At 40.1% G+C, this 24,405-nt stretch overlaps 1 protein-coding gene across 50 annotated transcripts in view; it reads right to left on the reverse strand.

Moving 5' to 3' along the window:
• Positions 1–24,405, reverse strand: part of LOC147708230 (uncharacterized) — a 2,035,583-nt gene that overhangs the window by 531,539 nt on the left and 1,479,639 nt on the right. For all 50 annotated transcript variants that reach the window (XM_086926979.1, XM_086926974.1, XM_086926953.1 and 47 more), the window contains one exon: positions 7,374–7,421. In XM_086926979.1, the coding sequence (XP_086783105.1) occupies positions 7,374–7,421 (48 nt within the window). The remainder of the gene's footprint in view (positions 1–7,373; positions 7,422–24,405) is intronic.

Genomic DNA, 24,405 nt, shown 5'->3' on the forward strand with positions numbered 1-24,405 from the left:
AGCTCCAGGTCAGGTCCAGTTGGTCCTGGGCAGCTGGGCACTTTAGGGTAAAGGCCTCCTACAGCTTTTACTATCACTGTAGTAACAGAAGGTCAGCCAACAGACCCCCAGAGTCCACTTCTTTGTTTTGGGTACAAGGGGGGCCATCTCCAGTCCTTCAGGGCTCATCTCTGGTTGCAGAGAGCAGGTCCAGTCCTCTTCTGTTCGTTCTGAAATTCAGAAAGTGTTCTGAAATGGGTGCCTTGGGATACCACTTGTATTTATGGCACTAGCTAGTGAGTGGGGGTGACTCCGGGCTCCTCCTTATTCAATTGGGAAAAAGTTCTCAAAGGCTACCCTACTCACTTTTGCAGCAGTTCCTTTTTGCCATACTGAAAGCAATACCACAGTGGCCCTTGCTCCCAAAATACACGTTGCAAAAACCCATCTTCCCTTGTGCAGAGCCTGCATGCTCACTCAGAAGTGTGGCAAGGGTAATGAGCAGTCCCCTCCTCTGTGGCCACTTCAAACGAGTTCTGGGGGCTTTAGTGCCTGCCTGACTGGGAGGAGCAAAGCTGGGCCCATTCCAGGTTTCACCTAACATTTGCTTCTGACAGGGGATGCCTCTTTGAAATAAAGGAAATTATTGGGTATATTCCAACTGGTATTTCTGCCAGGGGGAGGCAAAACACCTCCCCACATCCAAGCCATTGTTTCTGATCTAGGAGCAGTTTTCACACCTCATCAGAGCTAATCGCTTTCTGATCTACAGCTGGAAAGCATTTGCAGCTTAGACTCCAGGAACTTAAGCTAGTGAAAAGATAACTTCCTAAAAGTTACTTTTCAGCAATATTTATTTTAAGTCCGACTTCACCATTAAGTTGGGATTTTAATAAATATTAAAACCAATTATTTAATCATATTTCTAGCTAGTCCCAGTCCAGGCCAGCACATATAATATTTATTCCTGCTTTGCACTGTTTTGAAAGCTTGCCAGGGACTTCTTACAGTGAAAATAGCTGTTAGGCTCTGTTCACTGTAAGGACATGTTAACTTTACATTTCAACATGTCCTACTTTTAAATACCATGCACCCTGCCTTTTGGGCCCTTAATTGTTTGCTATTTTGTCCTTAAATGGATGACCTAGACAGCACTCTTGTATGTAAACCTGATTACAAGAGTCCAGAGTGGGTGAATGTTCTCTTCATATTTTGAAATTAGTCAAGGAACAAGACAGGAGTTCCCTTTGTCTCCTGTTTTGTTTACTCTAGCCATGGAATCATTCTCTTAGCTAGAGGAATACGCCCTTTTAGAGGTATAACAAAAAGTAGATTACAATCAATCTTTTTGTATGAAAATAATTTGCTACTTACTATTTGTTGGTAATTCTAGAGCTGACTTTGAACTGTCCCGGACCTGGTTAATACTTTGGGAAGGTTTTCCATTTGCTTGTCAACTAACGGAAAATGTTTGTTCTCTCTCAAGAGTAAGAAGCAATGGGAGGAATATTTTACCCCTTTTTGACAACTGCAATGATCTCTGATCACTTTTGAATGACTATGTCTGAAACAGTCTGATAGCTGACATTATGTGTTGTTGATAGAGTGGCTCTGATGAAAATGTTCTAATATTGTGATTGTTATATTACTTTGATAATATTTTGGTGTTGCTCCTATTGACCATCTTTGAGCAACTAGACTCTGTCATAGCCGACTTGTTTTGATACAGTAGCCCTTGTCAAGTTACTGCTATAAATTACAGCTCTACCCATCTGAGTAAGGTTTAAGTGTCCCTGACCAAAAAATTTAGCACCTGGCTATTTAACTCTTGTATATACAAAAGTGGTTGGCTTGAAATATCTTGCCTAGGCACAACCTCCTAAAAAGTAAACTTAGACATAGATCAACACCTGAAACACTTTTGGGGCACTAAAAGTCTTCTTTTACCAATATTGTTGGGATTGCTTAGGAGATAGCTTGATAATAACTGGTGGTAATATTACATAAATCCATGAAATGTCAGTGTGAAGCCACTAAAATGTACTGAGGAAGCTCTGAATATTGACTGATGGTTAAGATGGGGTTCCCGACACTGAAAGCTTTTTGACAATGCTATTCTGAAGATGGTAGATTAAGTATGAGACACATTATTGTGGCTGTCCTATCTTATATTATCACTGAATTATAAACCTTTTTGTTAATCTTACATTACTTAAGAACTATCATAAAATCATGTGAAGTCTTTCAAGTGCTCTTATAGACGCTCATTATTAGTAGCCCATAAATTCTGAACACTGCGCAAACTTGTGTTTACAAGAGGGTTCTAAATGATTAAGCATAATTTATCCCTAAAAACTCAGAATAGGAGCTATTTATTCAGTTGAATAAATTCTGACCACCTCATTCCCCCACGGTGCCGGATTTCATAAGTTGCATACCAAACACCAGGTCACTCACACTGAGAGCCTCAATCCTCAATATCTCCTGTGTGCTTGGTTCAGATGTTTATTGTTTGAGCTGTATTGTGCAAGGTTTCCAAATATAAAGCACCCAGTAACTTATCACTCTATAAAGCTGTTAAAAACAAATAAACACAGAGGGCCTAACATAGATATTGGCAGATGAAATACTCCGTCACAAAGGTGGCAGATATCCTGTCCATTGTATTACAAGTGCATTATATTTAAAGGCACTTCTAATATGGCAGATTAGATTTCCAACATGAATGAAACGGAGTATTCCATCCACTAAACTATAAATCAGGCCCAGAGTCTGGGAGATATCGGCCTCTTTCCACTTTTGGGCAGCGAGGATCCAGCCATATAGGGAGACAGCTGCTTTCTGTTCTGCAGCCCTTATAATCCAATCAAATAAGATTGCAGTTTACTGTTCCACCAGACCTTTACCCTTGGAAGACTATTCTAAAAGCCCCTCTCATCTAGACCCCGTGCAGGTATTTATGCATTTATAGATGATTTCAATCACACCAAATTGACAACATATTTGCATTGCCTGGATCTTAATCTCTCCATCAAATCCCGTTTACACTTATTATTTATGTTGCTCTACAACAAAATTATGGGTTTATAATTTTTCACTTTTACCCTCCAGGTTTCACACCTATATATGGTGCTGATGTCTGTATTCATTGCCATTTATTGAATGTACTTAAAGAATAATTAAATAATATAAAGTTTGATTTGATCAACATGAGGCCAGGTAAACCAGGTGCACATTTAATGAAGACATGGTGTCACAGTGTGTGGAGGGTAACAACACTTTAGGAACCACACATTTTAACTACAATGAGATTGCGTAAATACTGACAACCTGTTCACTATTTGTTGGATTAGGAATAAACATGTTCTTTTCATTCTATTTTAGTGCAACGAAAGCAAATAAAATGTCAGTCCTTCTAGTTATTGTTCAGTAGCATGGCACCTATTCTCCATGGTGTGTTAGAAGAAAAGGCAGGATGTGTTTTTGCCAGCCATGCAGGATACACCAACATCACTTGGATACCTTCATCTGGCCACCAACTGAACAATCAAAATGAAGGAGCTGAACATTACAACTCTCCACTTCTCACAGAGCACCCCCAGCTCTCTTAAACATACACTGCCCCGTTATCGACCTGCTATAACACCCTGCAGCAATATTAACTCACCTTACTGATGATTCAATTTTCCAGTTGAACTCTGTAGCATGTTCATCAATGCTGTTAGTTCAAGGACTGGAAACCTGCTCTCCTCTGACTAGAAAGTATGAGGCTGAGGACCTTCAATGCATGGAGTAAAGACCTTCCCCTTCAGCTGATCCACCCCTACACCTAAATCTTGGTGAGAGCCATTGCCACTGATGACCACCTTGAGCCAATGCAACCACATCCGTATTCAGGTTGAATACACCTATTAGCAGGATCCAGAGTCATTTAGGTTTGTCCAGGAGCTAGGCTCCACATATATATTGGAAGTGGGGCATTGATCCTATCACTTTGCCCCCCATTACCTCCTGCTGATGCCGCCTCCTACCCATTGCATCCACTTCACCAGGTAGGGTGAGCTCAACACCGGGCCTCACTACTATCCAGAACATTGACTGCATAGTAGGCGGCCACCTTGGATTCCATCTCTTCGAATAATTTAGGCTGCTAACATTCTAGAAAATACACACTAGGATATTACACAATCATGGGGTGAGGACTAAAATCTTAACCTGATTGTTGACATACACTGAATTACGGTCAGACTTTAGGAGTTTAGTATTAGATGATAATGAGCCATCAAGATAATTAACTACAGTCTACAGTGATCTCCTTAATAAATCTATATCTAAACTTCAATGGTTCCAGATGAGCCCTGGTGGAAGTTTGTGTAATTTCCTTTTCATGAATACATGAAATGTCTTAAAAGAGAAATGCAAAATTATGTTAAAAATGTATCCACTTGCTGCTCTATTTTTAGTGAGAAATTCATCCTTTTTGGGCTAATGGAAGCATTTCGGGCTAAACCATCTCAAAACACAACAGCTACTACAGTTCGTTCACGTAGTTTCCATGCTCCTGCAATCAGACTTCTACCCAACGGTAATTTGAGGTAACAAAAATAATGTGAAATGCCAAAAAATCATTTAAATTATGCCTAGATGATTCAAATTTTGGCAGGTGTAGTCCAGACCACAAATCCCATCTTCTCTTTGGCCTGAACTGTTGCAACCACATCTACCCTCCACTACAGAGCCTCCACTGCCTCCCAGTGAATGAATGAGGCAACTTCTAATTCATCTCCTTTGCCCACAAAGCATTGTATGGCTGATACCCATGCTCTTTAAGAAAGCAGTTTTCCCCCTATCTCCTTTTCAGGAACCTAAAATATATCAAGATAATGCTGTATTCGCCCTAATATTTTTGGGCATCACATCTGCAGATCCCCAGGCACCAAAAGCAAACATACCCTTTTCAGAAAACACAGTAACCTGCAGGTGTCTGTCATTTCTTTTGTAGCAAGTCAAGCTCCCTTGGACAGGGATTGTTATCTCTTACCTGTAGGTGAAGATAGAATGTAGTTCCAGTCTTGCACTCCCAAAACAGTAGGGTCACACAATGTTTGGTATTGTACTCTCATATGAGTATTTATTTCGCAATACTTACCTACAAATCATATGTATCAGAATGATCATAATTATTCTAAACAACTCAGCAGATACAAATCAAAATAAATATTGGATAGGTCCCAATCATTTTTCAGCACACATCCCTGACGTGTTAGTCTATTCCTTTTCCAAATATGGAAATGTTGTGAGCCAGTAAACTGATATAACTTCATTGTCTCATTCAACCTAAATATTTCCAAGCCATGTATTGTTATGCTGTCATATTTGTCAGTATTCGGAATTCCAATATTCAGCATTTGCCCCCAGCAATGGTCTAATTTCACCCCTGCATCAGTACCTTATATCTCCATCAGTACTGTATATGCCTTTATCACTAATTATGTCTTATATAGCGCGGGTGGATCACTTGTGCTTGGTTTCGATTTGCTACTAAGAATGAACAAACAATGCCTATATGCGAAAGCTTATGCTACTTTTTCCTATCAAGACGGATCTCTGATAGGTCAACATGTATATTAGTGAAGTGGAAAGTTTTCCCTGCCTAGTTAATTTCAACGGTATCAGAAAACATGTAGATTCTAAACTGAAGATATGACAATCAAGTACACACATGTTAGCATTAACATTCAGTAAAGTTTTTCTAGGATCAACACCATCTACACTAATTTTCTAATCTTAAATTCAGCCATGTTTACATGCAATCAGCCCTGTTTTGCTCATAACATGCATTGTGTTCTCATGTAAGCCATGACACATACAATAACTAAAAGTTTATTAGAGCATCGGGATACCAGAGGTTTTGGCGGTAGGACTCTTCTCATATATGCATCATCTCTACAGAACTCACTTCTAAAGGATCAAAGACTTGAACCTAACATCAGGAGGTTGGCGAAACTTTGAAGAAACGGTGCGGATTGTGTCACTCTAGAGGAAGCGACAACGCTATATTTACTGGAGAGAGAAAATTAAACACTACCTCAAACTGACAGAATCTATTTGAGGGCATAATCCATTTACTGTGAAGAAAGATTACAAGCATTGAGCACCAGCTTTTTCCAGGCAATACTATTAATCGGGATAAATCCATCCAGGATATAGGAATCCTCATGAACAACGGGGATTGATTTTCTACTCCTTTATAATAAAGAAAAAACAAGACCGATTGGCCACAGTATTTCGGTAATAGCTTGAAATAAATACATTTTGCTTTATCGCGGTTGCTGCTAACATTGGCTTGGAGCCATACTTACCAACAACTTAAGGAACAAGACTACTATAAGCCCTGAAGAAGTCCCAAGGGGGATGAAACGCGTTGGCGGCAAAGAAATTGTGTGGTGTTTTTAAAATCAATAATAAGAAGAGTAACTAGAGTTTAGAAACGGGGGTATTCTCTTACCGCCACAGTGGGGTGTATGTGGGTCACATCCCAAACACATTGCACCGAGGCTAGGAACTAACCCAATTGGCCTACTCAGTAGTGACAATTGGTGTTGGAATTGAAAAGCTTTGGCCCTGATTCTCTATAAAAATATTTTGACATCAAGAGGTTAAGAAAGCTACTAAAGACTACCCTTCCTAAACAACCATATGGATAACCTGTTGTTTGCTGCCTCCTTCACAAGACCCGACTAGTCAGACACCTAAAACCACACCCACCACCTTGCTGTCATCCTTTTGACATTGCTTTCTACGACTTTACCATCCATTTTCATTAATATGACATCCTGATTAAGAATAACTGTAACTTGTAGCGCACTGTGGCTACCAAGGCGGTGTACATGCGCTTTACAGAAACCATAAATTAAATTAAATAAAATCTCAACAATATTTTGAGGATGACTTTATTACCTACTGGAGTGGGAATCCATAACAGATCTCCACTGGAGATAACAGATATTTATTTTTTACTTACACACTCTAGTCGCATGATTTCAGGGGAAGTCATTCGGAAATGCAATGCTAGAAATTGATCTTCTGAAAAGTGGCAGAAGCAAAATACCCAGCTAAATTACTTGCTGCAAGTGGTAGACTCAACTATTGACAAGTTCATCACTGCTGCTGTGTTTTGTATCCCTATGCAGATGTAACAGTTATATATATTAAATGTAATATTTAAAACATATAAACAAATTTTAAGTTAATATTATTGAAGATTTCAAACAAAACGGTTTCTCAGACTTCATGCTTTAAAAAGATACACCATGTAGCGTAAAATGTAAGATTTTTTGTAAACTTTATGTTACACATGGAAAATCAAATAGAAACAAACGGGAAATGCTTACCCTTTCTTTCCTTTGGTATAGTTTTCTCTTGCTTCACTTTTTTCTCTTCTAAAATTTAAAACAAATAGGAACAATGTACTGCATTTGTGTGATAAATAGTTCCAATGAGAATAACAATTATTGCTTGGTTCTTGGACCCATTGAACAGTAAAAATAAGTGTTTTATTTAGATATCCATACTTAATGTGTATGAAGTGAATTTGTAATGACTTGCATGGGAGAATATTTGCACTGTTAGGTTTTTTGAAATCCTGCCTGAATCTTACTGTTCAGTTGTTCAAAAAGCTAAGCCCTAAAATGCACACAATTGCATCATCAGAAATTGTCATTTGTCCTCTCGGTTAGGCTTGATTGAGAATAAATCTAAGGCCCTTTTCACAAAGGAATTGTTGGCTGTAAATAAAGGTATACAGGTGAAAATATCTTAATTTATACCTGCCAGGAATTAAGAAAAGGATTCCTGGCAATCCCAAATAGATTACTACAAATGAGGAAAATGTTCAATGGGTGGAAAGAAGGAATTTCAGGGTATGGTTTTCTTTGTATGTTTGGGAATGTCCATAAATATATCAATTTGTGACAAGGCTGGACTGGCCAGTTATTACATTGGCCATTTCTCCTGCGAGCTGGAGGGCAGTTTTTGAGGTGCTGGGCTACTGCATGTGCCAATGCAAATTAAATAGAACCTTTGACATTCAGTTGTCCATTATCACGCATTTCCAAATGTACCTGGACCCGAGCATTTACACCAACCTCAGTCATTAATCCTAGCTCTGCCTCTTAACCACACCCTTACACTACACATAAACCTAACGATAATGCTATCCCTAATGTTAATCACACAGATATCTTTATTATTAAATTATAGAATAACCCAGCCTTTACACCAAGTGCAAGCCTGAGCTTTACTGTGACCTGACCTTTGCACTAACCTTAATGCATTGCTAAACCTTATCATAACTTTCTTTGTAGCACAAGTAGCCTTTAAATGTCATGTTCTTTCTCAATGCTTTGTGACCGAACTCCAAAAATTGCTTCATTGACTTTTTTGCCGAGACAAAACATAATGTTTGTTGTATTGATTTCACTCAATAATGTTATTTTGGTGTTGAGGTTTCCACTGGATCATTTTCTTTCTAGTGATATTATTATGCATTATAAATCACTTTTTCAGGGGAGTGGCTTCCAAGCCCAGCAAGATAGCTGGGACCCTGTAAACTCTGGCGATAAGCTGAGCTTCATTTACTTTTAAAGCCATCAGCTGGACCTAGCCTTATTTTGGTCATTCCTACGAATAAATAATGGTCCTGTTGCTGTGAGACGTTTTCTGTTAATTCTGGTACCCTCCGTCCAGACAGTGATACTTGGTTAGTATGCAAGCGGCCACCATTTTATGCATTGCACTGCTCACATCATTCTCTTCATGATGGGGCAGTTTGAACACCTCTCCATGTTGCCTTCTTCCTGTGTTCTGCCTCTCCTGCCTACCTTTCACAGAGTGCTTTATAGAATTCTCATAGCTCTATTTGTTAATATCCCAGTATGTCTGTTTGGCCAGCATTTTGAGTCACGTCTTTTTTGTGCCTGATTCTTCTGGTTAACTCTTTCTTCAAACAGAAATGAATATTGTTTCTTAAATTATTGAGAACTCCTTCAAGAACCATTATAGATTTTGGTACTCACATGTTTATTTTGTGGGCAGAGGTAAGTCCACCTATCCTGGTACAGTGCATCAAGGCAAAATGGCAAGTGGCTTACTTGCTGCGGCTAAATCCAACTCATCTGATACAAACTCCAAGAGGGTGAAAAATAATCCTCCCTCTCCTATTGTTATCTAAGAATCCAGTTTTGTATACCATCCTTGATAGGTGAGGGGCCTACAGCCATTTATGTCTGCCACTAAAGAGAATTTTCTACAGACTGACAATAGATGGACTATTATAGAAGGAATAATGGTTGAAATGAAGCAATGTATTAGTTCCCTTCAAGATATCTAAAAAATTCCACTACTTGAACAAGAGATTCCTAAACTCAACTTTACACAGAGGATTTGGAGAATGGGAATCTCAGTTTGTATGGTCTACCGGAGGCTCTTGTCGGACCTAATCTTCAAGAATTTTTATGGAAATTCCTACCAGACCTGCTTAGTTTTCCCACTCCTCCTCCTCTTAATTAACAATGGGCTCATCGTCCAGGTCAACTTAATTCTTATTCTTCCAAACCTTGAGGCATATTTATGCTTTTTCTAGAATTTTCCGGGGATGGGCAGAACCATTGTAGTTTCATCACGCAGAATTTTTGCTGAGTTACATAAAAACTCAGTGAGATTACGCAAAGTCTCTCGAGCAGGCGGAAATTGGCACCTCGCACTGTTTTTTGCGCCGGGAGATTGTTTTGCACTGCTCAATCAGCGCAAACAGCCCCACATGGAACACCAGAGGGTGCTGCTTCGAACCTGCCTTACCAGTAGATTTTCTACTCAAATGGCAGCTTTCTGACTGCGAACAGTTGCGACCGTCTGCACCCACTAGCATTGAGAAAATCTCGCCCAGGCATCTCAGCACCTGAAAATCTCGCTAGGGGATACAAATTCTTGCTCATGCACAAAAAACGACTCCGCCACACAGCAGTTGTCGGAGTTTTGCTGGACCTCTGCATTCAAAGCATAATGAGCAAAACTCCAGTGGAGCGGAATTTATCACTCACCCCTAAAATTTACAGACCTTTTTGTGACTTGAAGGCAGCTGGAAACAGGAGATTTGCATGATCTGTCCACAATATATTCATCTCTCAAGATATCTCCAATGCCACTAATGCCAGACATAAATAATTTTTCACACTGAGGCCTCAAATGGGACACCTAAATATGCTATGTCATTCTTCATCCCTGCTTATGCAAGATAACCTACAAAGGTACTACTAAATCTTTGGATGATCCTGTTAAACTGAAAATGTTTCTCCAGATCATTAAACTCACATGGAACGGATACTAAGCAGTTTTTTGTATTTTGATCTTTTCCTATGTTGGCTTTTTTGTCTTATTTTATCTTTATTTTTGCTCTGTTGTCACTCTTGCTATAAGGTTCACACATTTAATACTACTCTTCACTAGTTCTCTGCTCATGTCTGGATCTGTATCATTAACCTACTCTTTCTTCTGTTTTACTATGTATTTCCTTATATCACTTTCTCCTATCTTATCCTCTATGTTCTCAGTGAGTTGTTGCATAATATTTGATTTCAATTTGTTCCCTTGTTTTTTATCTCTTTTCTTGTATAAGCAATGTTGTTATTTTGTCTTCTCTCCATTATTTGCAGCTTATCACCCTTGTTACTGTATTCCTATGTCCATGAACCAAATATGTTTGACATAGTCGTGTGGAATGTTGGTGAACTTGGCCACCCGGGCAAACAACAAAATTTACTGTCTCACTTATGTAAACTTAATTCTAAAGTTGCCTTACTAAAGGAAACACTTAGTAATGATTCCACATCTGGTAAACTAAACAGACAATGGGTTGGTCAGGTTTTTTTCTCTAAAGCAGTTGATTGTGAAGGTGGTGTTGCTATTCTCTGCCACAAAACCGTGAAAATATAAGTTGTTTTCACTGAATGTCACACAATTAGGACATAGGTGTTGGTCACAGTTATTCTAGAAAACATTCATATTACCTTATTTAAAGTTTATGGCCCTGTTAAATCTGAACGAAAATATCAGTGTTCAATTAAGGTTAAACTTGCCAATGTCTCTAATCTGTATATCATTATGACTGGTCACTTCAATCAATTGTTGGACCCTTTTGCAGATAGAAAATTTAAGCACAAGTTAAAACCAGATAAATCACTTAAAGCATTTCAATCAGCAATTAACTCCAGACTTTATTTGATGTTTGGAGGATTTGCAATCCAGATAAATAGAAATTTTCTTTTGTTTCCAATGTGCATAACACAATGTCTATTATTGGTCAAATTTTTGTTACTAAAGTGCTACTTCTGACTGACTGCTAAATGTGCTACATTTTTACCTCTGGTCATACCCCAATACTGACTTTTTTTAAGACTATATATAATACTAACTCTAAACCTGGTAGATGGAAGTTAATTAGTTCTCTTTTATCAGATAATCAGTTGTTTACAGAGCTAATACTTTTATAAAATAATTCTTTCATTTTAATAATGCTACAAGACACATCTTTCGCAAATAATTGGGATGCATTTAAGCTTCAATTTGGGTGTTCACTATCTCTTACTCTTCCAGGAAAATAAAGGTTTAAAAGCTCAATATGCTCTCCTATTGCAACACCTTAAGACACTTGAACCTGCTTCTGTTAGTTCCGAATTCTCATCAATGCTTCATGACTTGATTAAAGCCAATTGAGACCTAAACAAACTTGCTACTGTTGATGCATGTAATATTCTGCTTAAAATCAAATCTAAATTTAAAGGGGGCCGGAATCAAGCTGGTGAAATAATTGCTAATTATTTAGAAATAAAAAGAAGTTAAGGCTATTGGATAAATTATTAATGAATTGGATCAATCTATCTCCGTCTCCAATACCAATATTTTTAACTCGTTTCAGTCCTTTCTACAAACAACTGTATACTGATGACACTACCCCCTCTGCATTCAACTTTCAGACATTTAATTATGGTGTAGTTCGACCATACTCTCTTATAGATACCATTGCTGAGCTAGAGGCTGATATTAGACTTTGAGTTTTGGATTCAATTAAGTCCTTGAAGAGAAAAAAGGCACCTGGTTCGAACTGGTTCTGTATTGCACTCATCTCATCCCTTTATTAGAATTTTTCAAATCATTTATTTCTGGTTCCAAAGTTAGTGGTTCCTTTTTGGAAGCCTAAATAACCATATTCACTAAGCCAGACAAAGAATGTACATTTTGTTAAAAGTATAGACCGATTTTCATTATCAATTGTGATTGTAAAATCTTTGCCAAGATCTTAGCTCCACATTTAGAGAGTGTTACTCCTCTTCTAGTAAAATCTGATCAACCTAGTTTTGTTAAAGGCAAACTTTCTGCTGATAATGCTGGAATATTTTCTGATATTGTAAGCCTAGCTGGAACGTTCTTTCTCCATTGGCTGCCCTCTCACTAGCTGCTGAAAAAGTTTTTGACTGCATTAATTGGCAATTTCTGTTTACTGCGCCTCTTTGGTTTGGCTTTGGCCAGAAATGAATTTTGTTCATAAAACTGCTCTACTCCAATCAGCATGCTAGTATTTTTATCAATTGTTTTATCAATTGTTGTTTTTCTCTGTGCTTTGACTTAAATATAGGCATAAGGCAAGGATGCCACTTCTCTCCTTTGTTGTTTGGTCTATGTTTGGAGCTTTTTCAAGAGAAAATCTGCTGTTACACAAACATATCAGGTTTTAAACATGGCTCTCTGAAATATAAATTATCTGTATATGCTGATGATATCCTAGTTTATATGTCCAACCTGCTTACTTCTCTGGATCCATTTTCACAAGAGGTTTAGCTATATTCCAGTTTCTCAGGGTTTAAACTTAATTTTGATAAAACAAAGATTTTACCTTTAAATGTTCTTTGCTATCAATACACAGTTTGCTATACTAACTTCACATGTTGCCCCTTAAAGAATAAATATCTCAGTATCTGTTTTTCTCTCACTATTAAAGACACACTTAGGGGGTTATTAGGATGGCTGCAACCCTAGCGATGCTGGGACCAGCCACCAGGTGTGCGGCGGTCCCGCACCGCTAATTAGGATGCCACTGCCACCCTGGCGGTCGCATTCATCATATTTGCCATTGCCGCAATGCCAAAGTGCCATGTTGTGCATTGCCATGCACAAAGTGGCAGGCTCAACGTGGTGCCTGCCACCTTGTGCATGGCAATGTTAGGTACCCCCAAGTGCAGCCCCCCACCCCCCGGGGGCCGGCAACTGGCCCCCAAAGCAATTACCCGCCAGCCTTTTAATGGCGGCATCACCCCCATGGAAAGGCCTTAAATGCCACACATACTAATATGGATGGCAGTGTCTGTTAGTCACCGCCACCATATTGTGGCCCAGGTCTGCCCGGCCGGCAATCAGAACAATTCCCGACCAGCGGAAAAGCGGCGGACACAAAGTCCGCCATTATAATATGGCGGAGGGTAAATCAAGTTGCGATGACGGGTGGATCACCACCACCGGCCCAGTGGAGGGGATCCGCCCGCCATCCCAATCACCCTCTTAGTCTCAATTTTAATATGTTAGAATACAAAATACTAAATTATCTCTCGATGAGGTCTTCACTGTTTTTACCATGGTGTGGAAGACTTGATATTACTAAAATGATTATTGCTCCATACATCCCCTTCTGCACTAATTCTATTTTATCTTTTAATATCTCCAGCCACTATTTTAAACAACTTGATTCCATTTGTACACTATTTGTTTGGAAAAACAAAATACCACACATTTTTATCACTAAGCTGTAATGACCAAAACTTGAAGGTAGCGATAGATTATCACTCCCCTTTTTAATTAGAAATTTTTGTGTCATGACTTATGACTTCCATGTTCAACCCATGCCAATGTGGATTACCTTGAAACATTTCCTACAATTTGACTTTTCTTTTAAAGATATTATTCGCAAGTCAAATTGTACTTTGATGCCAAAAATTCCATTTGAAAATAATCACACTTATATTAAAATAGAATACTTTTTGGTAAAAGTACTTTCCTGCAGTGTTTATTGTATTCCTCCATTTGGTATAATACATTTCTTAAGATATGCAAAAGATAATTTTATTTCAAACATTGAAAAGAAAAATTCATTTTTTATGTACACTAATTTTTAAAAGATAATTGTATTGATGATTTTGCTTGTTAACAAACAAATTATCTATTCAATATTTTTTCTCCAAGTACCACATGACTCCTGACTCATTCACACCTGTAGAGAATATTTAACACTAGATAATATTTTACATATGTACATCCCCAAGGCTGCTCTCATTTATAAAACTTTATTATTTCCAAATTACACTAGATCTAAAAGTTCTTTGGAACTGTTATGGGAAGATGGCTTATCTGTTTCCTTCTCTCCCATATTTGGGATACAGTATGGATTAAACTATTTAAAACCTTTAAAGCTACTAATATTACACAGTCACTCTTTTTTATTCATAATAGAGATGTTATTACCCGCAGAAAATATTGCAAAGTTTGAATAATCTGTATCCACTTTATGCTGGTTATGTTCTGACTATAATGGTTCTTTGGTTCATATCTTATAAAATTGTCGTCATGTTATGGCTTTCTGGACATTCATTTTGGTCTAAATGGGTAACTATTTTTCTGTGTAATATTCCGCATATATTACAGAATGTTTTCTTAGGTTCTCTTTCAACTCATATTTATTATTTGCCTAATAGACCTCTATCATTAGATCATTTAATTGCAATAGCTTATAAAGTATCAGTCTCTTGGTGGAAGCATTTCTCTAAGTTATCTGTATTTACTTGGTGGAATCTTAACACCTTCGATGCTTGTGACAAGGTCAACTCGTCATGGGTGTTACCTGCGCTCTGCGTTTGACGAGTTGACCTTGTCACAAACAATGGGATTTTGAAAATTGCAGCACAGCACGGGAATATACAGTAGCAATGATGCGGTTAAATATGATTAACATAGGATGGTTATTTTATCATCTCTTAATATACATGAAAAGGTAAAATTTGATTTATACTAGTTACTCTTCAATACTTCTTTCTCTTTACACTCATCATGTTCTCAATGTTTCTCTCTCTCACTTTTTCCTTCTCCCTGCCCTTTTCTCCCAACTATTTTTTCATTTCTTTTTTATCCTCTTTTTTCACTTTTTATATAAAAAAACAATATTTCACCACATACCAATTTATTTCTCTCATATTTGCAATCCTCATAATATGCATAGCATTATATGACTTTTGTTCAGTGTAATAATTGCTCAAAGAACTTGCAATAAAAATCCTTAAAAATATAAATAAATCACTTATTGTTTTGGAGCAATTGAGAAGCCCTCTCTTATTTACAAGGTCATGTATATAAGGCTGCAGAATATCGAGTAGCACTATTTATTTATTTATTTTATTCGATTTATATAGCGCATTATAACCCCGGGGTCTCTAAGCGCTTGTCAGGTAAACTCAGCAGGAGTTCCTAAAAAAGCCCAACGAGGAATTATAGCCCAACCCACGCCTTCTGAAAAAGAACCGTTTTCAGCTTCCTCCGGAAAGACATCAGATTAGATTCCTTCCTCAGATCAGCCGATAGATTGTTCCAGGCTGCTGGGAGAGAATTAGAGATGGCGCGGCCACCCACTGTAGCCAATCTGAAGCGTGGTTGGGTAAGAAGAGTTGCTTCAGCAGATCTTAACAACCTACCCGGTTTGTAAGGAATCAGGCGGGTCTTAATATATTTTGGCGCCTTACCGTAGAGCGATTTATGTGTGATGCAAAGCCCTTTAAAGAGCACCCTCTGCCTTATTGGCAGCCAATGTAGCTCGCGCATAAGTGGGGACGCATACGAGCTCCTTGGTTTCTTAAAAATGAGCCTAGCAGCATCGTTCATCACCACTTGAAGTTTGTCCAAAAGTTTTTGGGGAAGACTAAGATAGAGCGAGTTGCCATAGTCCAACCTTGATAGTATCATTGCGGACACCGCCCGTCTCAAGGTGGAAAAAGACAATAGTGGCGCAATTTTTCTGAGTTGTCGGAGAAGGCCGACACAGGTACCTACCACCGTGGTGACTTGCTTCCGCATAGAAAGCTTATCATCCACATAGATGCCTAGGCTTTTTACCTCCACTGCAGGTTCTGGGGGTGGCCCAAGTTCCCTTGGCCACAGCCCGTCGTGCCATGGATTACCAGCAATGGTGATCGGTAGAACCTCCGTCTTATCCGGGTTGATTTTTAAGGAGTTCAACGACATCCAATTCGCTGTATGTTTAAGAATGTTGTGCAGCCTTGCTGATGCCCCAGGAGCATTATCCAACTGGATAATGATTTGGGTGTCATCAGCGTAGTTATATACCTGACAATCCATTTGATTAAGGAGTGAAATCAATGGTTGGAGATATATATTAAATAGGAGAGGCAACAGGGCAGATCCCTGTGGTACTCCACAAGAAATTGGTGTTGCAGTGGAGAGCAGTTCTCCCAGTTGTACTCTTTGCATCCTCCCTTGCAGGAAAGATGCAAACCAGGCATGAGCTGTGCCCTGAATGTTGAAGTCCCTCAACCGCGACAGAAGTTGTTTGTGACACACGGTGTCAAACGTCGCGGAGAGGTCTAGCAGCACCAGGGCACGGGTAGCTTCTTATCTGCCCTAATCCTGAGCTCATCAAAGATGAACAGCATGACCAATTCCGTGCTGTGATTCGCACGGAACCCCGATTGATTTGGTTCCAACAGTCCATTCCTTTCCAGATGGTCGGAAAGATCGGACAAAACATGCTGTTCTAGCACTTTGGCAAGGAAAGGAATCTGAGAGATAGGCCTGAAATTTTTCAGGCACTTCACGTCTGCCCCAGTTTTTTTTAGCAGCGGAATCAATCGTGCTTCCTTAAATGCTGTTGGAACCTTGCCTAGTGCTAAAGATGAGTTCAGGAGAGCCAGGACCTCTTCTTCTATTCCTGGCATGACCAATTTGAAGACTTCAGGAGGGCAGGGATCAGCCTGGGAGCCAGACTTGACTTGCCCCATAAGCAGGGACAGTTTAGACACTTGTTCTGATATTGCAAGAATACCGAGGTAAGTCACCTGATATTACCGATAACTTACGCAGAGGTTTGCTGCTGCTGGAGCACCGTGGATGGATTATTAAGTGACTTTGGCCTCCCGGTCTTGGAGCGAGTTTTTCCTGCCTCGTTTGCACTGTTAAGTGGGTTTACTGACATCCTTGCGCCTCGAACCAACAAGTGGGCACGGGTGTTTGACTTGTAAGTGTTGTGGATCTGTAGCCCAGAGGAGTACATCGTTTTCTACCCCCTTGTGTGAGCTGTAGATTAATCCCTATTAACTCTAAGTACCCCTGTCCTGATGAAGCCATAAAGATACAACTGGCTGAAACGCGACCGCGACTGCGTCAACACCATTGTGTTAAGGAGTCCCTTCATTGTCTATTCGTGTTTGTTTAAATTCATGCGCCTTACACAAAATAGTCTTTTGATAGAATTTGCATCTCAGGCGCTGTGAGGATCTCCTTGGCAGATATATATCACTCGAAATTAGGAGTGTATATTTTGAGATAGATCTGTCATTAGATCTTTCGTAGGGTACACTTTTGTATATGTATATGTATTGTATATATTGTAATTGTGATTTGTATATATTTGATTGTATATAGTTGATATGTGCTTTCTCTATATATATATAGTTTTCTGTGCGTTACTTTTTTCCTGTAACATGCCTATATGGCTTTAGAAATTTGTGATTAGTAACCTCTATACATTAAATTGTACAGAACAGGATAATTAATTTTTTTCTTGTTCGAAATTAAATTTTGAATGAATCCCTCAGTATCATCTTTTCTACTTTTTCATCTTTTTGATGCTCCTTGCCCAGGTATGGGAGGGTGATTTGGGCAGAACTCCTGTAGTATTTTCAGTACGAATAAATCCAGGGCGCTGGTAATCTGAGGTATGACAACCTGCATCTTGTTCGCAAAATTAGTTATGATGAGTATCACATTAAAATGAGTTAACACAACAGATTATCATCTGTTAGTTTCCCATTTTTGAGCCATTTCTAATCTAGAGATGTCATTAGTTGTAGTTTTAATTCCTGATTCATCCTGCAGCTCTGTCACCGCCTGAATACCTAATTCCTCCAAACTGGAAGCCATGGTGCGTGCACACATCTTTCCATTAAAAAAAATTAAGGCCCTATAGAGTTTTAGTCATTTGGTGCATGTACGCTGGTAGCGAGAGCAACGTCCAGACAATCAGAAGTCAACCCTGCAGCCTGAAGACAAGCCACAGCCGTGGAAATAGGAAAGGTAAACACAATAAACAACCAATTACTTCCTTATCATTTCCTGTCCCTCAGTCTTCAAAGGAAAAGGCTTGTCCACACACCAGAGACAACCAAACAAAGTGAAAAGTGCTTCTCCTTCAGGAGTGGCTATAAAGAACCACTTTACCTAGAAATGTGTGCTTTTGTCTCTTGACGATTGGAGTCAGTTTTCCTTAGATTCCTGTCTCTGGATGAGAGTTTTTGCTTATCTTGTGGACATGTTAATCATGTTGTTAGCATTAATTATTTGCTGAGGACTGTGTTCCTTCTTGTACAAATGTCCTGGGCCCCATGTGCTGCACTTGTTGTCAGGGTTGTACTGACAATGTATGCACAAACCCACATCTACCTACTGGGCTTGTATGCAGCTGAAGGTGCTGACTTCAGTGTTTAGCCTGCCCTGCTTGACGTATGGTTTGATTTTAAATTACTATCTTGAAGTTGCTGTTGGCCTCTGCTGTTGGCTGTGGAGAACCCAAGGCTGAAAAGATTGAATGTGAATCCCTCACCAAGTGCTCCCTGCTGGACTTGGTTGTCTCGGCTCAGTGAATTAAATGGAGACCGTTTTGCTTTGGAAAAGGTAACTCTTGGCCCTTTTTCCTTCCAGAGGTGTGAGTGGGGCTTCTGCTTCCCACAATGATTCATTCTGGGTTTGGAGCTTGTGGTTTGCGGCCCTGTTTACCTCACTTATAGACCCTTTTTTAGCTATTGTGTGTCCCAACATCCTGCTTGCTCTTGATGGAGGCTGTGTTGTGTCAATCTAATCTTTGGCCTGCCCTTCACTAGCTCTCTACAGGACTTTGGGCAGTTGTCTGTTCTTCTCTTCTTGGTGACACTGTGGACCTCTGTAGATATATAGGGATGTCACTATGACAGAGTGATTGGGTCTGGCCCATCCCCCGTGTGACTCTGCTGGGCTTTGTGACAAAAAAAGGTATCTTCTCTTTGTGGTGCCCTGGGCCCTTTTCCTGGAGAGCATTAGAGTGATCTAATTTTCCTCAGATGCAGATGGTACGTGGGTTTTCCTATTGTTCTGAGATAGGCTTCTGGAATGTGTGCCATATCTTGTGATTTCTTACTCAGGGTGTATGTCCCTGACTCCCTACAGGACTTGTTAAAGTCTGAGTAGCCCTAGTTCCAATATCTGGCCAGCACTTTCCTGGCACAATAATTAGGTTGGGTTTGGGATGTCCCTGTGGTGTGTCTGGTGCTTCTTTCTCTTTAAAACAGGGCACTGACTGCTTTTTCTTTGGCTATAAGCAGATCTTGGGCTTCCTGCTATGCCTCTTGCTGTGTGGCATTGATTCTCATTTTTTGCCTGACTTTCCAGACTTGCAGTTTGAAATTAGTTTACACTCCTTGATTGGGATGCTTTCTGTAATTGGGTTTGTCCAGTGTTACTTGCTGGGCTTGTGGCATGTAGGATGTGTTTCCTGACTCAATCTGTGGGTGCCAGAGTTTCTAGCATCTCTCTCCTGTGTTTTGTTCTTTGGATTTGGGGTTCAGTTTGGGACTGTTCCTTGTGCAATAGCAGACTTGGTCTTGCCTGTTTTGTATACATTGCTGAGTGCCCTAATGCTTGTGGCATGGGGCTCTATAGCTTCCTTCTGGAGCCTATGGCCCTTTTTGCCCTGATACTTTTTGTTTGGTTTGGAGGTTGTGCTAGGCTTCCCTCTGCACTTCTTGTGTGCCTGGCCTGCATTTCTCCTGTTCAGTGTCGGCTGTTTCTGGCTTTCCTTACCCCGTTTTGAAATTTACCTCTAGGCTGTTGGTTGTGGGCTTCCCCTGTGCACTCTATTATAGGTGCTTAGATGACAAGAACTTCACCTCTCTGTTTACACTGTGGTTCTGTTTGCCCGTCCCATTGTTTTGTTTAGTGTGTGGGTCATTGGAGGGTGTCTCTTGTGCCCTGTTCTGTATTAGGCATGGATTGTGTCTTTTAGGAGTGTGCTTCATCTCAGCCCTTCGATCTCCTGTGGCCAAAGGTTTTGTTTGCTGGAGGATATCCCTACTTTGCATAGAATTGCTTTCCTCCAGAGTGGCCACTGTGCCTCTTCCTTTTTTCCTTTAGTTGGTGCTTCAGCTGGGTTGCTACCTATGCTTGCTGGTATTGCCTGGTTTGGTCAAGGTGTTGAGTGAGTGCACTGATATAGTCTGGTGCATAGATTGGAGGTTTTCTGGGGACTCCACTCCTTCTTTAATAAGCTTAATTCTTGTGGGTTGCCTCCGTGATTTTCCTCTTGTGGTTTCCATTAGGGTTTGGCTCCTCCCACCTTGCTGCCAAGGGATGGTTCCACCTTCTTGCATGGGCTTCTGGTCCACCATTTTTTAGGCTCAAGGTTTTTGAGGAGGGCTGCCCTGCCACCCTCTCCTGGGTCTCTGAGATTTTTTTTCCAGATTTCTAGCTATGCACAGTTTTGTTTGGGTTTACTTGTACCAACTTATTCTCCTGTTTGTGTGTTCCTTTCTTTCTTTTCTATATGAAGGAATTGGTGCCTCTCTATTCTCCTTCACCTTGATTTTATGGTGACTTCTGTAAGTTATGGAAGATGGGGTAACTGCACTATTCTGTCATTTGACTTTTCCAAAAGGATAGCACATTTTCTTTATTGAGTTTTACTGTGTCCTATTTATGTTTTTTTACATACAGGCTGGTGGTGGATTGTTTCCCCTACTTAAAGTTGGCATGTTGCCTTCTGTGGCACTTCAGAAAGCGTTGAGTCCTGCTTGCATGACCTTTTCTGCTTTACTATGTGTATATCTGCAAATAGTATTAGGCAATTGTATCCTTTGTGTGGTGGTTGCTTGTGCCTCTTCCGTCTTGTGCATTTCCTTTATATTGAACTCAATGTTTTAGATGTATATTCCTTTGGGCACCTCTTCTAGGTTCATGGTTCTTGTTTTGCCCCACTTGTGCCACCTTTAGTAGATCTTTATGAGGTTTGCCTTCAACACTAGTCTGTGGGCTGCTGTGGAAGTCAAACCATGAGGTGTCTGGGAAAATGTGGTACTTCCCAGGCATTTCCTCAGTGAGAGAAGTTTAAACATTTTCTTTTTAGGTAGGCAGAGGAGTGCAGAGTGAGGAGAAGTGTAGCTCACTGGTTAGAGGAGGCAGACCTGGAAGCAGAGGTCAGCCCGGGACCAGGGTTCAATTCCCGGCTCGGCGGGGTTTTGAGTCCTAAAATGTCCATGGACACGACAATTCTCGCTCCGGTGCCTACTCGATTCACGGGTTCAAACTCTGCGACTCTGGGCAATAGCTTGCTTAATCTCCACAACGGCCCCTAGCGGCGGGATGCCTGGCTTTCACCTTGCGGATACCCTGCCGGGGTTATCTCACAGGGGAATACCAGGACGGGTTCCCTAAGCAAGCGCTTAGAGACCGGTTGGTGATTTGCGCTATATAAATTCCTGTACATTTACATTTACATTTAGGGTGCAGATGCAGACACATCTCAGAATGGAAGAATAGGAAGGATAAATAGTGTCAGAGTAATATGATTACCTTTAGGAAATGAACACACATCAAGAAGCAAGCAAATCAAGTCTTACAATGTCAGCCACAAGATATAAAAACATTGAGAAATGTGAAAACTCTCAAATCAAAAATGAGATTTCTATGGCAGTTATATGAAAAAAGAACAAATGTACTTACAACAAAATCCTCAACCTCAGATTGGCCCAAAAAAGCTTTTGTTTTTACAAAAACACATAAATGCTACAACCAGTGTGGAAACAGCATCCCTAAGTTCTACGACAGGGCCATGATACTCAAGAAGCAATAATGATTGATGCCCACATCCACAGCACACATGAAGTTAAAACTTCATTGGCGAGCCACACAATTCTGCATGATCACTGTTAATAATACATTTGATTAAAGATCAGACCTTATATACCATCAAACAATTTAATTAACAAATTCACCCACACGGTGAACAGATGCACTTATTGGAAACTGAATTACATTGTGTGAAAGCACTCATCTTAATATTGTGGTCAGAATTGTCAGGGATACATAGACCCTGAGCCAATGTGATACTTCCACTTTGGCAGATTCTATGGAAAACCTGATTTTGTGGCTTTAGCAGAAATGTGATTTGGGCTTTTACCACAGATGTTAAAATGCATCATTCAATAGTATGTTATGCCCTATTACAACCTGTAAAGAATGATTAGTAACTTCAAGCCGAAAAATATCTCATAATGATTTATTATTTATTTATTTATAAAATGTATAGAGCGTGAACATATGCCCGAGGGCGTCTTGGCGCTAAAAAATTTAATCATGATTCCCTACTGAGGTTGTCGGCCACGTCATTGGTTAAACAGCCAAGTCTTTAAGTTCTTCCTGAATGACAGCAACGTATGACTCATCCGAATTGACAGAGGAAGAGAATTCCAGAGTCTGGATGCTGCAGCTGTGAACCGTCTATCTCCCCAAGAGACTGTTCTCGTACGGGGAACATTTAGATGAAGCAGAGTAGCTGATCTCAATTGTCTTGGCGGACAGTATGGAATTATCTGATTCCTAAGAAATTGTGGACCTGAGTTCTGAAGAGTCTCAAAAACCAGGCACATTGCTTTAAATTTTACTCGATTTTTGATAGTCAACCAATGAAGATCGCGAATAGTTTGAGCAATGGGTTTGAATTTAGGAGTTTTGGTCAACAGTCTCGCTGCTGCATTCTGCACAGATTGCATTTTGTTGATGACTCTGGTCTGTGCACTAGCAAACAATCCATTACAATAATCGAGTGATGATAATACCAATGCACTCACCAGAGTTTTACCTGCAGTGTCAGGTAAAAACGGAGTGATTTTTTTTGATGAGTTTCAGCTTATGAAAAGCTGTGGCTGCAACTTGATTTGCGTGAGCCGAAAAGTTAACCTTTTCATCGAATACCACTCCCAAATTCCTAACCTTTGGGACAGGACATGGCGGGGTTCCGAAGGATGAAGGCCACCACACAGGAGACCAGAAAGGGGAAAGGTTTTCAAAAATTACAACCTCGGTCTTTTGGGAGTTTAATTTAAGGGAACTGGCGGACATCCAGTCCCCAATAGCCAGCATACCTTCCTGAAAACGTTTCGCCACATTTTCTCCATCATTATTAATGGCGATGACCAATTGGGTGTCGTCTGCGTAAGAGGTAAGACCCATCCCGTATTGCTTGATGACAGTAGCTAGGTCCGACACATAGATATTAAAAAGTGTCAGACTCAGGGATGAGCCTTGAGGCACCCCCTTAAGGTAGAGAAAGCTCACTTGATTTGAAAGGGCCCAAGGTGACTGCCTGGGTCCTATCCGACAGGAAAGAAGTCAGTAGATTCTTCGCTCGCTGCTGGATTCCCATCTTTCCGACACGGTCGATCAAGATGGAATGATCGACCGTGTCGAAGGCGGCAGATACATCCAATAATACAAGTACTGCCGTACCTCCCTGGTCTTTGATGGTTCTGATATCGTCAGCGGCTTTAATTAAAGCTGTTTCGGTGCCGTGATGTTTGCGGAACCCAAACTGGGTGTTATCCAGCAAGGCATGTTCTTCAATATACTCCGATAGTTGGTGATTCATAGCTTTCTCTACCACCTTAGCCAGGAATGGGAGACTGGCTATAGGTCGATAGTTTTTTAAGTCATCTTTTGCCAGGTGAGGTTTTTTCAGGAGGGGTTTTAAGAGTGTATTTTTCAAGGTGGTGGGAAATATTGCTGAAGATGGCGTTGCAAACTTGTGTAACCACTGGGATTAACAAATCCAAGACCGGTGGGAGGATTTTAGGGGGACAATGGATCCAAAGCAGATCCTGATTTTATGGTGTTAATCATATCCAGAATTTGTTGCTCTGTCACCTCTCTGAAATGAGTTAGAGTACATTCGCAGGATATCGTACTAGTTGAATAGAGAGTTTGGTTAGAGGAGAAGGCCATATAAATGTCATTAACCTTCGTGTAGAAAAAATTGGCTAGTTCATCACAAAAGGATTGCGAAGGAGGTGGGGCCAG

Source organism: Lissotriton vulgaris, chromosome 6 (assembly GCF_964263255.1).
Source record: "Lissotriton vulgaris chromosome 6, aLisVul1.2, whole genome shotgun sequence".
In the NCBI taxonomy this organism is placed as follows: Eukaryota; Metazoa; Chordata; class Amphibia; order Caudata; family Salamandridae; genus Lissotriton; species Lissotriton vulgaris.